Source organism: Acipenser ruthenus, chromosome 4 (genome assembly GCF_902713425.1).
Source record: "Acipenser ruthenus chromosome 4, fAciRut3.2 maternal haplotype, whole genome shotgun sequence".
Taxonomy (NCBI): domain Eukaryota; kingdom Metazoa; phylum Chordata; class Actinopteri; order Acipenseriformes; family Acipenseridae; genus Acipenser; species Acipenser ruthenus.
The window spans coordinates 71570111-71585831 of record NC_081192.1 but is presented as its reverse complement, the minus strand read 5'-3'; the positions used below and the strand labels follow the sequence as shown (position 1 = coordinate 71585831).

General features: G+C 39.2%; 1 protein-coding gene across 1 annotated transcript in view; it reads right to left on the bottom strand.

The window, feature by feature from the left end:
* The window catches only part of LOC117400641 (collagen alpha-1(VI) chain-like), a 45348-nt gene that overhangs the window by 22175 nt on the left and 7452 nt on the right, over positions 1-15721 (bottom strand). Inside the window, exons 7-18 of the mRNA XM_059022721.1 lie at positions 15595-15615; positions 15201-15221; positions 15036-15080; positions 14096-14149; positions 13570-13614; positions 13299-13325; positions 6902-6928; positions 6683-6727; positions 4214-4267; positions 2169-2231; positions 1758-1820; positions 1492-1545 (exon numbers count right to left, since the gene is read on the bottom strand). Of these exons, the coding sequence (XP_058878704.1) occupies positions 1492-1545; positions 1758-1820; positions 2169-2231; positions 4214-4267; positions 6683-6727; positions 6902-6928; positions 13299-13325; positions 13570-13614; positions 14096-14149; positions 15036-15080; positions 15201-15221; positions 15595-15615 (519 nt within the window). The remainder of the gene's footprint in view (positions 1-1491; positions 1546-1757; positions 1821-2168; positions 2232-4213; positions 4268-6682; positions 6728-6901; positions 6929-13298; positions 13326-13569; positions 13615-14095; positions 14150-15035; positions 15081-15200; positions 15222-15594; positions 15616-15721) is intronic.

Genomic DNA, 15721 nt, shown 5'->3' with positions numbered 1-15721 from the left:
TAAACCATGAAAGAGGCACAGAAGTGAAGCAGTCATTGCAAGCACATTTCATCTTGAGTTTACAAAGTTTTATAAGTTAGCCTTCAAGGGCTAGAGCTACAGTAAGTAAATCATTCAGTGCATTTCTATTCACACTGTTTGTACGCCTTCTTTCCTGTTATTAACCAGTCAGCTATTTCCCCTATTCACTCACTAGCTTTGCAGCCAGTGGCAGGCTTCTATGGCAACCCAAATTATCATTTACAGATATCTCAAATGAATGTATAGATATCTCCAAATATTTGAAGACATCTCTAAATCATTTCCAGATATCTCTAAATATCTGAAGATATCTTCAAACATTTAAACATATCTGTAAATCATTTTAAGATATCTAAAATACATTTAGAGCTTTCTCAAAATCATTTCCAGATATCTTTAAATGGAGCTTTAAATGAGATATCAAAAATGCTTTTTCAGATATCTCTATATCATTTAAAGATATCACTAAATGTTTTACAGGCCAGGTAATTGGGTACAGGGTGGAGCCAAAGTGTACAAAAGGGGCCTCTTCTCCACCGGTCAGGACAGTGTTCCTGGGACAGAGAATCTTTCCATGTGTTACTTCATCAAATTAAGCAGAGCTATTTCCTGCCTTTCAGTTGCCAAGGGCTGGTCAAGCACGGGACTGTGGTATTTAAAGGACCAGGACTTATAAATATACGCTCCCCTCATGACCTGTTAATTTGTAAATAGTGTGTTTTAAAGTGACAGTACATCTTTTTGTTTTGTGCACCATTTTTTGTCTGTCTGTGAAAATAAATGTGGTTGCACCTCTTCTTTTGAAACCTGGTTGTCTTTTGAAACCATGTGTCATTCTGAGGCCTCCACACCTTACAATAGCACTTTTTATTGCACATACACTGTTTGAACCCTTGCCCACCAAAAAGAGACAATTTTCCTGTCAAGCCCGGAAGCGATTCAAAAGACATTCGGTAATTAGACAAAGCCACTTGTTTATTCTTGAGATTTAAATGTAAATGTCCGTTATCATGTTTATTTCAGACATTTACTGATTTACTTGGTAAATCTCGACATTTACCAGTAAATCTTAAGATTTGGCAATATTGTGACTTTTATTGTAACATATATAGCAAATGGAAAATGTATTAAACAATTGGCATGGGGGCATGTTTTTCATGTATCAAAGTTTTAAGAATTTATGGTAGGCTACTACCAGCATAAACTGATACTTTAGCCTTCTGTTTTATTGGCTTTCTTAACCAAGGCTTCAAAATAACTTTTCTTCCAAACTGAATCTGGTGAAGCTTGTTTCTCCAGCCACCACAGTGTAGATTAACTCCTGCTGTGGAAAACTAAACCATGAACAGAAAAATGACAAGGGACTTGCAGCAAAGTTGTAATGTTTTAGTGTGAGAGACAGGACATGATTTTTAAAGACTTGATTATTACACCTTTATGGTTTATGTCATACTGTACATATTTACTCACACCATCTCCCTGGTCCCCTTTGTTTCCTTTCATACCTCTTGGTCCTGGATCCCCCTGTAATTAGAAGAAAACTGTGTAGGCTGCATGGGTTTCAGTCATTGTACAGATGCCAGTATGTATGGTTAGTTCGTCACTAAAGATAAAACTTTTAAATAAGATATGTTGAGATGTCAACCTACAAGAACATCTTGGAGGCAGTATACCATGAACAAATGCTAAGAATGAATCAAGTCAACTGTACAGTAAGAAACATTATTGTATATTACCTTGGGGCCAGTGGCTCCAGATATCCCAGATAATCCAGCCATCCCAGATGTACCTATTTCACCCTAAAGAAAAAAGATTTTAACCTATCTAACCAGAGGGATGCACCATCGGCAGCTCCTAAAGGTATTGGGCTAGATTCTCAAAACTGTTTACTCCAAAAAATGTTTTTAGAAAGTAAAAATGCACCCAATAATGTTAGCAAAGCAGAATTAAACAGATAGTTCTTAAGGGGCTTGTAAGTAGTCTATCGTTGTTATACTCATTGTTGAACGTAATTGGTAATTTTCCTTTAAAAAATAAATAAAAATAGCGCTAATGAAGACGGAGTAAATAGCTTTGAGAATCTAGCCCATTCTCTTTACTTTCATATTGAATCACAGCACATCTAGGAAACCGGAGCTATGACTTACCTTTTGTCCTTTAGCACCAAACGGGCCTGGGTCTCCTTTTTCACCTGGAGGGCCAGGTTCCCCCTGTAAATAGCAATTAAAAAGTTCATAACTGACTGTTAATCTCAGCTAACCCTAATTCAACTCTTGCTGCCCTTCAATTCAATACTGTGCAATCCTGTCTGTTATCCATGAACTACGTCTGCCATATTTATTTACCATGGACCTGCAAGGACTTTATTGTGGTATTTAGTTACATAAACTAGGGCAGTGTTGCTGGGTGACATTTTACTGGTTACAGTAACAGCTGAGATGTTTCTGACAGCCATTTTGAGGCATCAGATATGCTTTAGACTTTGATTTTTGAAAAGTTCCTAGGATGTGATGACTAACAGAATTGATATACAAAGCAATTCTAAACAAACAGAAGAATACATTAGCTTAGACTTGCACCAAGTCGTTTACACATTTTCACACAACCAATTAGGAAAGGTTTAAAAATTCATAAAACCCATCAGTGGAACTCTTTACAATCAGTTAATCAAATGTTAGATGTTTCCAGATAGCAATTGTCAATGATAATACTTAGTTATTTAACAACTGTTGTAGGATATGTCACTTCACATCTTTTCACATATATGGAGAATTGCTTATCCAATTGTCATGGGACTTGTTATTAAAACTATTTAGCATAAGATTTTGAGAATATCAAATTCTGGGGATATATGAGATGTCTATCTGTTTGTTCATCCATCTGTCTATGTGTCACACTTACATTTTTGCATATACAGTAATCTGTTGTATATCCGCCCTAACTGTTTATCCGCCATGATCAAGCTCTTCAACAACATTACAGCGCTAATCCAAATGGCTACAGGGAAGCGAAAGCGAGTTGTGCTTACAATGGAAAGTATTTTTTTTTTTTTTTTCTAAACCTTTTTGCTACTGTGTAAAGTACCCAACACTAATAGAAGAGTATACAGTACAGTGGCAGGGCAGGAGCTCTGCGCATGAAGAGGGTTTTTTGTGTAAATGTATATTATAAATAGTGCGTTTTCATACTGTTCAGTGTGTTGATATGTAAATAAATCCTTTTTGCCTGCGGGGCTTATCAACTTCTACCTCCGTCTCGATCTCCTGCCTTTCACGCACCAGAAGGCTACCTTCACAAGCATTACGTCCCTGTATCTTTCTTATTTTATTAGGGGAGCTCCCTAATAAAAACTGAATCTCAAAACAATTATTATGTGAATATAATAATTGTTACAGCTGTGTATAATGGTATTTAAAACAGGATTATTTTTTAATTTAGAGTGACCAATTCTTATTATTTTTTTTCCACCAATTTGAAATGTCGAATTATGTTGTTTTTTCTCAGTGACGCCCCACACAACACGGACGTATTGAGGGCGTATGAGCGTCCTCCGATCTCACAAGCCTAAAGCCAGAATCGCTTTTACGTCGAGCAATCCAGAGCAGAAGTGGGCGGCTACCGATCCCGGAAGACAGAGATTCAGCCCTGCTTCTTATCCACACTGAATATGCTCGGTGTCTGACCAGTAGGGTCACTGGTCCCACTGCAGTCGGATATGCAACGGACTGCTGTATCTGGAAAATCATTCATTGAATTGTGATTAAAGTGCAATTGCTAATTGTTATTCTTTACTGTTATGTACATGCTGTTGATATATGGCAGGGGTGGCCAAACTTCCTGACCCTACGAGCTGCATACCAAAATTTCCATATGGTTGAGAGTTGCAAGACACACACTGTAAAACATGCAACGTTTGCAAGCACGACATTTTAAATACTAGCATTGTTGTGCAGTACAGTAGTTGTTAGGCTACCTCATACATCATACATCCCTTATCAGTATGATGAAAAATGTGTTTCATTTACCACAAACATAAAGCCAGTTAAAAAAAACACCATGCATTTCATTTCACCTTTGTCTTTGAAGTTATGCAGCTGTCAACTGCAGTCATTTGAGTGGGAGGAAGGAAGGGAGCTCTTTTTCTGCACTCCATATACGTAATGGGACATTTAACTTTATAATGACTACTTACATCGGAGCCATCATCTCCTTTGCATCCAGGCAAGCCAGGGGATCCAGAATCACCCTAAAGCAGGGGAAAAACAGTTTTGTCATGTAGGTTTTACCACACATCACAGTTAAGTAATTCAGTTCCACTTGAGTTCCAAACTGTTGAACTTGATTCAAACTACTGAATTAACACTGTTTTTATTTGTAGAACAGCTGTCAACACATCAAAATAACAGTCACTAAGCAGGGAAGATACACACTTATTGCAGAACCCATTAATCACCATTCACTGCCTTTGAAAGCATTTTTGGCAGCACTTTAGCTGAAAATGTTCCACTAGCAGATGAATAAAAAAAAACAATTCATTCATCCACAACCTCATTAGTATTTATAACAAAAAGGACTGTTTTTAACTATTCATGGACATCAGTAAAAAACACATAGCTTCAAATCTCATTTTCATATTTATTTCACTGTCCCCTTAACTTCTTATAATGTTTGCAATCATTCTAAGTTATTGTTATCACCATTTGTCTTTTTAAAGGTGTTTTCAGCTTCGTTCAGGAGCTGCCTATTATAGATGTGTAGCTTCAACCAGTGTTTAATGAAGTAAGAACCAGGGCCATCTAGTGACCTGCCATTTTGCAAACTTTTGCTAAGTTTTGCTGGAAATACAGTGCTGTGCACTAGATGGTGCTAATACTTACTAATTAAAAGTCATTTTGGCTGGTCTAGCCTAAATTACACACAGCAGGCATCTATAACTAAGAAGCAGCTTCTGAACTCAAAGTTAAAGCACCATAACACAGACTTGTCAAAAAAAAAATTGTAATTGAACTTAAAACCGCTATGAATGATTGGGACATCATACAATATGTAATTTAATACTACTTAGACTTTAATGGAGTACTATGCAGAGTAGGCGACTATGGCTACGTTTACAATGACTTTTGACACCCAGAATTGAATTTTTATTCTAGATTCATGATGTCATCTTACTGCCATTGTACTGCAGTTTTCTAGATTTTGGGGGGTAGGCCGAAGCCAGTTTGGTACGATTAACATCGTTCCGTGGGTCAAAAGACATCAAATTCAAGGGACAAATTGAAGAATTATGTTCATCTTATTGAGACAGAAATACACTTTCTAACCTTCTGTAATTCTGTTGGAAATCGTGTGTTAAGAAATGTTTGTCGTACAACTTGAGAACAAACAACGCAAGGGCCAATGAAACTCGAAAAAAAAAACAACCAGCGAAAGGCCACAAAGCCACATCAGTGCTTCATATTATTCTAAAATGTTACAAAGTAATCGTAAACACCCTTTTTAAGGCAATGTGCGTTTCATTACTGGTACATTCTTATGATGCGCGATATCTGAAATATTAGCATAACCACCCCTTCACTACCATAAAATGAGACCCACTGGCACGCACTTGGAAGTTTGTTGACATGGTCAAGGGATTTTTCTTCAGGAATACTAGCGTGACAATCATAGTGTGCTACCTCTATTTCTGTTGTAAATGCAGCCATTAAAAAAACGAAATTAAGAAATAACTTGCTGCAGGAAAGACTAGGTACATTAGCGTTCTGATTAGTTTCTTGCAGGTTCTATTAAAATGATTGTATTGTTTTTCAATTTATCAAGCTTAATACTTTGAACAAATATTTCACTCCTGTAAATATATATAGCCATGCAAAACACCACTTTTCATAATAATGTTTTTATTATGGGGAGGCGGGTTCGAAGACTGTATTGGCTCTGGTCTTAGTCTCCCTTATACAGACTGGGGTGTTGTACAACAAGCCTTCTGGTTATTAAACATCTTACACCTTAATACTTATTTTTGACTTTTCCTCGTCTAAATGTTTACATACCTGAGGTTAATACACTGTGCGGAATGTGTGGAATCATTATTGAGTATTCAATCTCATAAACTTAATAACTGACACAGTTGGCAGATTTGGCAGAGAAGTACATGCTGGTACAGAAATGTAATTAGTGTAGAGTTGGCCCATATTTACAGCTATGCCAAGTGTTCCATCACCTAGAATTTTAGGATTGAGACATAATTAAAAAAATAAAACATGTGAACATAATTTTGATCTTTTATTTATTATTATTATTATTATTATTATTATTATTATTATTATTAAATCAACTAAACTACAAAATTATATCGCAAAAGTCTACCGGAAGCCATAATAGTAATACAGTATTTCATGTTAGATTTTGAAATGTAAAACTTTTCAATTTTTCTAAGTATAAAACTACAAAGTGGTATGTAATTCAATATGTCAATATAACATTATTCAGCGGGTTTCATTTGACTTTATGAAGCAAAGTTAGTTAATTCTATAGGGAGGTGCAAAACATTTGGCCAGAGCTATATATCTCTATATTCATATGGAGTAGTAGACCATCCTGATCAAGTCTGTATTCTTGTTGCTTTGGCTGCAGCCTTTAAATAGTAAGAAAAAGGGACACAAACCACAAGTCCATCTTTCCCATCAACACCGTTGGCTCCTTTATCTCCCTGGATACAATACAAAAACAACGTTATTCTGAGGATGTAGAAATAAAGAACTCTGTACTGACGTGTTCAATGTTTTGTGTCAAGTAAAGACAGTCTTTTAATAGAGGAGAATGAGTGGTTAAAGTTAAATAAACAGAAAAAAATGACATTTATTTATAAGCACAGTGAACTAACCTTTTGTCCAAAAGCCCCTCTGGGACCCTGATAAAAAACAAAACAAACTTTTAGAAAGCTTAAATAAAAGGAGTGTTTGACACACCCCTTAATTTAAATAAATAAATAAAATAAAATAAAACAGAGAAAACATTTGTATTTTGCATATTTGACTGCTCTGGTCTGTAACCAACATAAGAGTTTCTACAAACCTAAATCTGTCAGAAGAGACTTTAAGATTTAATTTATTTTAACCTACTTTTTGCATGGTATAGACTAGAACATCTCTCATCATATGGCACTTTCACAATCTATTTGAATGAAATAAGGTTCAGTGACAGAAAAGGAATGCTATACTGGGAAATGGGATTAATGCTATTCAATGTCAGGATCATGACTGCTTGGATGGGTATGGTGAGAGTTGATTGAGGACTATTTTGGCTGCTGGTCCTGCCTGTTAAGGGCAGAAGAAGCCACCACCCTCTGAAAGAGGAACTGATCTGACAATGCCCAGCAGGGTGGACCGTTTAATCAGTTCAGTGTGTTTTATCCAAGTTTATGTTTTTAAATAACAGTATTATTGAGTTGAGCAGGCAGCTAGGCCGCCCTGCTTAGACATTGAAATCACTCACTTGTTCTGTGCTGAAGGTGGAACGACATGACTATGTTATCTTTACTTGCAATGCTTTATGTGTTTTTTCACTATAATTAACTTGCTGAAGAACTCCTTTGTTGAGTGATTGCATTAGCCTACGCATGTACGCCACTAATTATTAGGCTAATAAAAGCAAAACTACGGTATTATTATTATTATTATTATTATTATTATTATTTAAAAAATTGAATCGCAGGATTAAAACAAAACAAAACAAAAAATCTAAATCCTGGGATTGGGAAAAGTGTCCGGGATTGGATTCCCTACTCCAGACCTATTGAGTGTGTTCATATTGTAGCGTTTCGAAGACAGGCAGAAAGGAAGGAGATACCACGTTTGATTCAAATTCAATTGCTTTAATTACTCAGAGACAACTGCTCTGTCTGCTTCACTGCAATTCTGGAACAGTAACCAGCTTTCAGAACACACACATAATTGGCGGTGCAGCGCCCTCTTATGTAACTCCGCCCCTTTATTGTAATCAGGTACCAGAGCTTACACACATCCCATTGGTCCTCAATTGCACACCAGGACCAATGGGCACAGACAAACAACAGCCAATAACAGGGGAACACAGAAAGCACCACACGTGCAGGCTACACTTACACATAGACACAGACAGCTGACCAGCAACTGCAGGCAATACAGAGAGGGAAAGGAACACAATACAACAGGAATTACAGTACAGTACAGTACACAAGACACTATTACATAGATGCACGGATCACTACATTGCCCCCACCTCAGTCTCTTTTTGTCCCCAAAGAATCTGTAGGGCGCAATGCCCAAGAGTCCAGCTCCGTAGTTGGGGCGATGCCAGTCCCGCTGGTGTCGCTGCGATCTGGCACATGTTTTTCATGTCGCCACTGTTGGTCCACAACAGCAACGGTGGCATCCTGTCAGGGTACAGCTGGCAAGCGATGAAATGCGGTTCCAAGTGTTCAAAACAACCCCTTAACCCCCCCCAAGTGACTGTAGCATGAGGTGCTTGGAACCAGCATGGTTCGATTTCCCAACTGGGCTGGCGGTGGAGGACACAAAGTCCTTGTAGCGAGTAGGCTGTCGGCGGTGTCGTGGCACCCACGCCTCGTCTTGGGGAGAGTTCCTTGTAGATCCCGAACTGGCGAAGGGGGTCCGGTGGTGAAACCGGGGGCGCCCTGGGTGACGGTGATGTGACACCCAGGGAGACGACTGCTGGCCCCGGTCCATGATAAGGAGCAAGGCGGTCGCGGTGGAGTACCACTTTCCCATTCTGGACGAGCAGCTGGACCCAGTAGACCAACTCTCCCACGCGGTCCAGGACTGTACAGGGTCCCACCCAGGGTACATCCAGTTTCGGAAGGCGCCCTTTCTTTTGGCGGTGGTTATAGACCCAGACCACTCACCCGGCTGGAAGTGGCGGCCTCTCTCGCAGGTCATAGTTCCACAGTTGTCGGACTCCGGCAGCTTGAAGCTGCTCCAGGCAAAGGAATGGGCGCTATCCAGGTGATCCTGCAGGCGCTGGGCATACTCCATCCCTGGTGGCTCCTTTACCCCGGGGGGTTGTCCATAGGGGATTGCAGCTAGCATCCACAGTTCCCGTCCCATCATTAGCAGAGCAGGGGTGCAGCGCGTCGACTCCTGGACTGCGGTGCGTCATACGAGCAGGATGAGCGGCAGCTGCTGATCCCAGTCCCGCTGGTGTTCGTTGGTGGCAAAGGTCAGTTGGGTGCCGAGCGTGCGGTTGAAACGCTCAACCAAACCATCGCTTTGTGGGTGAAGGGCAGATCTTACTGACCTTGCTTTCAAAGTTGCAGCCCTAGTCGGAGTGGAGCTCTTGTGGGACCCCAAACTGGAAGAAGAACCCGCCGATGAGTGTGTCCGCTACCATCTGTGCCTCTTGGTTTGGCAGCCAAAACAAACCGGTTCCCGCTGTCTGAAGTGGGAAAGAAGCCCACACATCAATGGCCACCCTCTCCATTGGTTCGCCGACCTGGCACTGTTGGAGAGGGGTGTGTGACTGTTCGCCGGGACCTTTCTTTGCAGTGCAGTCGTCACACCGCCGGCAGTAAGTGTCCACGTCACAGCGGCAGCGGCCCCAGTAATACCGGTCACAGAGGCGTGCCTGCGTCTTATTGATGCCAAAGTGACCCACTCCCAGCGGGCTGTGGTAAGCTTGGAGCACAATACGCTGGAGTGAGACGGGCGCCACCAGTTGTAGAACGCCTTCCCGCATTTCCAGAGTAGCCCACTGGGACCACAGTCCTTTCACTATCTGGGAGAGCGGAGCTACTTCATTCCAGTCAGGCCGGTGACCCACCTGACAAGCAGACCGAGCTCCAGGTCTTGCCGTTGCCATTCTCGCCACTCCGCAATTGGCAGAGACTGTATTTCCCTTACTGTCACGACGTCCCCGTCTTCTCCCAGTGTCTCTCGCTCCCTTGCCTCTTGCCGTTCACAGTGGCGGCACCCCACCTCACTGCACAGTCTCCTGGACAGGGCGTCAACACTGCCATGCTTCACCCCTGGTCAGTGTCGGATGTCTAGCTCATATGACTGGAGCATCTCCAGCCAGCGGGCTACTTGTCCTTCGGGTTCCCTGAAGCACCGCAACCACTGCAGGGCAGCGTGGTCGGTGCGGAGCACAAACTGGCATCCACAGAGGTAGGGGCGATAGTGTTTCACAGCCTACAATATCATACAGCGAGTGCCCATCAACAAGCTTTAATTGTCTTACAGCTGATTAACACGACTACATGATATAAATGTCACCTTTCTACTTTCAACAAATGTAGCTTTTGGAAATATTCACTTCAAAACAATGTGCTTATTCTGGCTGGACTCAATACTGCACAAGACACACATAGCATTTTAAATGTCCAGCTCAAGTGTTCAACAATAACATTTTAGTTAAATAAATAACTAAATAAATTAAATAAAAACACACATATTCAATGTGTTATTTAATATTCACAGAGTTCCGCATGATACCTGCTTTAAAATTTACAAATACAGACATTTTTTTAAAAATTGTTTTTATGCAAAATGCCACGTCTTTACTCTCTACACTTCTGCATTTGTTGGAAGAAATGCGCGACTTTTGTTGAGAATTGCTTTCTGATTTTGTTTTAAATTAGCATACCCTGTTTTTTCCATACTTTGTGGTCTGGATTTTAAAATAATTTTACAAAGCATTTTTATTTTATTTAGTTAGATTAACAGCAGTTTTCCATGTACAGTAATTGGCTGAACTGTAGCCCCTCCTCCTTCCCTGTGTGCCTTCTGAGCCAGCAAATCGAAGTTTTTTTTTTTTTTAATGACCCGCTTAAAGCTTTTTGTAATTTTAAGTCCTATTGGTTAATTTTAAAATACAGAACATACCCTCTGTGTACAGGCTGCACTGTTTACTAATCAGGGTGTATGTTTACGGAAATCTGTGATAAAAAGTAGAGACGTCCATCACATTCGTAGGTAAGCATTTAAAAAAAAAAATATTTTCAGTGGACATCAATAAATACTTAAGCCTAGTAATTAGAAAATACAATTTTGTTCTGTTTTCATAGGTATATCATGACCCTATCTCAAATGGGGGTTTGGAAAGGGGTACAAAGGGGTACAGGGCCTAAAAAGTTTGAAAACCACTGATCTAATGAGTAATTATTCAGCAATAATCCGAGAGAGAGAGAGAGAGAGAGAGAGAGAGAGAGAGAGAGAGAGCAACCATCCAATAATCCCTCCCCCGAATATCAGCCTAAGCTTCCAATTATTGTGTAACATACAGATGTGCTCAAATTTGTTGGTATCCCTCCACAAAAAATGAAGAATGCACAATTTTCTCTGAAATAACTTGAAACTGACAAAAGTAATTGGCATCCGCCATTGTTTATTCCATATTTAATAGAAATCAGACTTTGCTTTTGATTTTTTATTCAACATAATATTGTAAATAATAAAACAAATGAAAATGGCATGGACAAAAATGATGGGACCGCTAACCTAATATTTTGTTGCACAACCTTTAGAGGCAATCACTGCAATCAAACGTTTTCTGTAGCTCTCAATGAGACTTCTGCATCTGTTAACAGGTAGTTTGGCCCACTCTTCCTGAGCAAACTGCTCCAGCTGTCTCAGGTTTGATGGGTGCCTTCTCCAGACTGCAAGTTTCAGCTCTTTCCATAGATGTTCGATAGGATTCAGATCAGGACTCATAGAAGGCCACTTCAGAATAGTCCAATGTTTTGTTCTTATCCATTCTTGGGTGCTTTTAGCTGTGTGTTTTGGGTCATTATCCTGTTGGAGGACCCATGACCTGCGACTGAGACAGAGCTTTCTGACACTGGGCAGTACATTTCGCTCCAGAATGCCTTGATAGTCTTGAGATTTCATTGTGCCCTGCACAGATTCAAGGCACACTGTGCCAGGCGCAGCAAAGCAGCCCCAAAACATAACCGAGCCTCCTCCATGTTTCACTGTAGGTATGGTGTTCTTTTCTTTGAAAGCTTCATTTTTTCGTCTGTGAACATAGAGCTGATGTGACTTGCCAAAAAGCTCCAGTTTTGACTCATCTGTCCAAAGGACATTCTCCCAGAAGGATTGTGGCTTGTCAATATGCATTTTAGCAAATTCCAGTCTGGCTTTTTTATGTTTTTCTGTCAAAAGTGGAGTGCTCCTGGGTCTTCTTCCATGGAGCCCACTTTCGCTCAAAAAGCGACGGATGGTGCGATCAGAAACTGACGTACCTTCACCTTGGAGTTCAGCTTGTATCTCTTTGGCAGTTATCCTTGGTTCTTTTTCTACCATTCGCACTATCCTTCTGTTCAATGTGGGGTCGATTTTCCTCTTGCGGCCGCGCCCAGGGAGGTTGGATACAGTTCCATGGACCTTAAACTTTTTAATAATATCTGCAACTGTTGTCTCAGGAACATCAAGCTGCTTGGAGACGGTCTTGTAGCCTTTACCTTTACCATGCTTGTCTATTATTTTCTTTCTGATCTCCTCAGACAACTCTCTCCTTTGCTTTCTCTGGTCCATGTTCAGTGTGGTGCACACAATGATACCAAACAGCACAGTGACTACTTTTCTCCATTTAAATAGGCTGAATGACTGATTACAAGATTGGAGACATGTGTGATACTAATTAAAGAAACTAATTAGTTTGAAATATCACTATAATCCAATTATTTATTATCTTTTCTAAGGGGTACCAACAAATGTGTCCAGGCCATTTTAGAATATCTTTGTAGAATAAGCAGTAATTCATCTCTTTTCACAGCTTCTTTGCTTTATTCTATGACATACCAAAGGCATGCAAGTATACATGATAAAATAGCTTTTAATTTCATCACTTTTCAGGAGGAATCAAGCATTATTTCAATGAGCTGTAATGGTACCAACAAATTTGAGCACGTCTGTACATGTTTTTATTGTACAAAGATGCTGACAAGAAGCTCAGAAATGAATGGGCAAGCCCTTTAGTAAGGGGTAACGTTGATTGTTATGGGGGTGACTAAATTGTTATAACACAGATTCACGTTAAGAATTTTATTATTATTATTATTATTATTATTATTATTATTTATTTCTTAGCAGACGCCCTTATCCAGGGCGACTTACAGTCGAAAGCAAATACATTTCAAGTATCACAGTACAAGTAATAATACAATTAAGAGCAAGATAAATACTTTTCATGGACTCTTCCTGTTGTACAGTATGAGTGCATAGAACATGTACAGTACATGGCTTTGACTAAACTAGCACATATACAAAGTGTAATAAAATACATACCCTTGTTCCAGGAGGTCCCGTATCACCCTGCATATGGAAAATAAGGTATTTTTTTATATAAGTAAATCATCAATTGTGAACAGTAACTGAATTCTAACATTTAAATTAAATTGGATTGTGGGTAATTAGGGAAACTTTTACACTCTACAAGAAAAACTATTTACATTTGTATACAGTGTAGTTCCTTTAATGTCAACACACCGGGGTGCAAAATAAACAAACAAGTGACTTGACTGGATCCCATTTTAATCATGGATCACTCCAATCTTACCTTTTCTCCTATGTGACCCGGTGGCCCCTGATCCCCTGTAGTTCCCTGAAAATAAAACAAATTTAATGGCTCACGTACTGTAACCATCATTATCAAAGTGTATGTGCACAGTTAAGCAATTGGTCGTTGTTTTTACACTTCTCAGCATTTTCATATGGAGCATTTCTCATGAAAAGTACTCCCCCTTAAAACTGTAAGCAGGACTTTCAGTTACACATTTAATTATTGAATAAAGCTAGCTATTGGCGATAGCTATGTATATACAGTAGAATGTCCTGTACTTACTGATGTGGGGGAGGAGGCTGTGCAGGTGAAGAAAATTAGGTGTAATAAACAGGCCTCCCTCCAAATAATAATAATAATAATAATAATAATAATAATAATAATAATAATATTTTGCTCAGAAAGGCCAGCTTTCCAATGTTTTATATGGTTTTACATCTTGTGGATGCTAAATCCTCCATCAACATTGTAAAGGGCATATTACAATTTGATATCCATGCTAAAAAGAAGTGTCTTAACTTACCATTGAGCCAGCATTACCAGGCTTTCCAGAAACTCCTCGCTTTCCTTGAATTCCCTGAAACAAACCCACTTTGTAAGACAATGCCTGGGAACACCAACAAACACAGATGAGCTTTTGGCAAATCGTTTTTTGAAATTGGATCCCTGCCCTAATGAATGTAACCTTAGCAAAACCATTTGAAGTTGCCAGACATGTTAAAACAATGGGGAAAAAAGCCAATTTGTTATTTAACGTACGGAGTTTGAGGGTTCTTGTCTTGGCCGGTATATTATGTATTAATTTATATTTCCACCTGCTACCCTGCTTAACAAGACAACTTGTGAAACATGAAAGTCAGTGCGGCTTAAACCCATACAGTATGTGGTGCAGGTTCAATATGGCTGGGAAGTTAGGAGATAGGTTTGATTGCTGTGACTACCTAGGGAAACATGACTCTAAATAGTAAAGTTGTTTTTTTAGTCCTTATATAAAAAGAGCATTACATATATTGATGTATTCTTCTTTTTTTGTATCAAGTTTATGTGGATAAAGTAATAACTTAAAAAGTGTCTGGAACCATAAAGCTGCAAATGGTTTTTACCCCTGCCTTACCTTTTTATGATAAGCCTTCTTCACAAAACTTTAAGGACTGTTTAAGTTCCCACATTGATGTGATTTAGTGAAATTCCTACTAACTTTCTGTGCCTGAATGATCATCATTAAAAAAATGAATTTTTGTCCCCTCCTTTCCCGGCAAGCTGCCTCCCCAAGTGTGTTCCAATTGTGGTGGTGAGAGCCACGAGCTTCCAGAGGTAACAAAGGAGCACAGAAATGCAGGGGAGGCTCATTCCTGAGTTCAACAGATGAATTAATTGATTCTGAAATGGGTAGAAGCCACTGCTCCACCCCCAACACCATGCTTGTTTAAATTCAATCAGAAAAGCAATGATATGCACGTTACCGCTTCACCATTGCCTCCAGGGGCACCAGGCAGTCCTCTTCCAGCCTTTCAAATGAAATCAGAATCATGAATTAAGAGCTATTCTTTAAGCACCAAAATAAATCTTTCTACAGCTGCCTTAAGCAGGTATTCTATATTTCATAGAAGGGGTGCACATGATCTTACCTTACACTCGTAGGTGCAACACTGCAACATGAAAAAGAATAGAGCATTAATAATAATAATAATAATAATAATAATAATAATAATAATAATAATAATAATAATAATAATACATACTAAATGATTTCTTAAATTATCCTAAGAGTAATTTATATTTATATTTTATTCTGTAACACAAGGAAATTATACCACTGTAAACTTTGAGAACCATAAATACATTGGCACCTATCTAGTTACTGGCCACTGAAAATAACAGAAACTTTACTGGGAAACATTACGGGTACATAAATGTAAAATCAGATTATTCTTAAAGCAGTACATTTTTACAGCACACCAGTTGGACAGAATCATACTGGAAATATAGTTATAAATATAGACTACACTATAATTGACTCACCAAAGACTCAGAATCCTTGTACTACAACAGGAAAAAAGAGAGAGAAAAAACAATGAGACATTATCCTGATGTTTCGTATGCAGCATGTTGTATAAAAAAATCAAAACTAAAAAGCTACTAATGAATA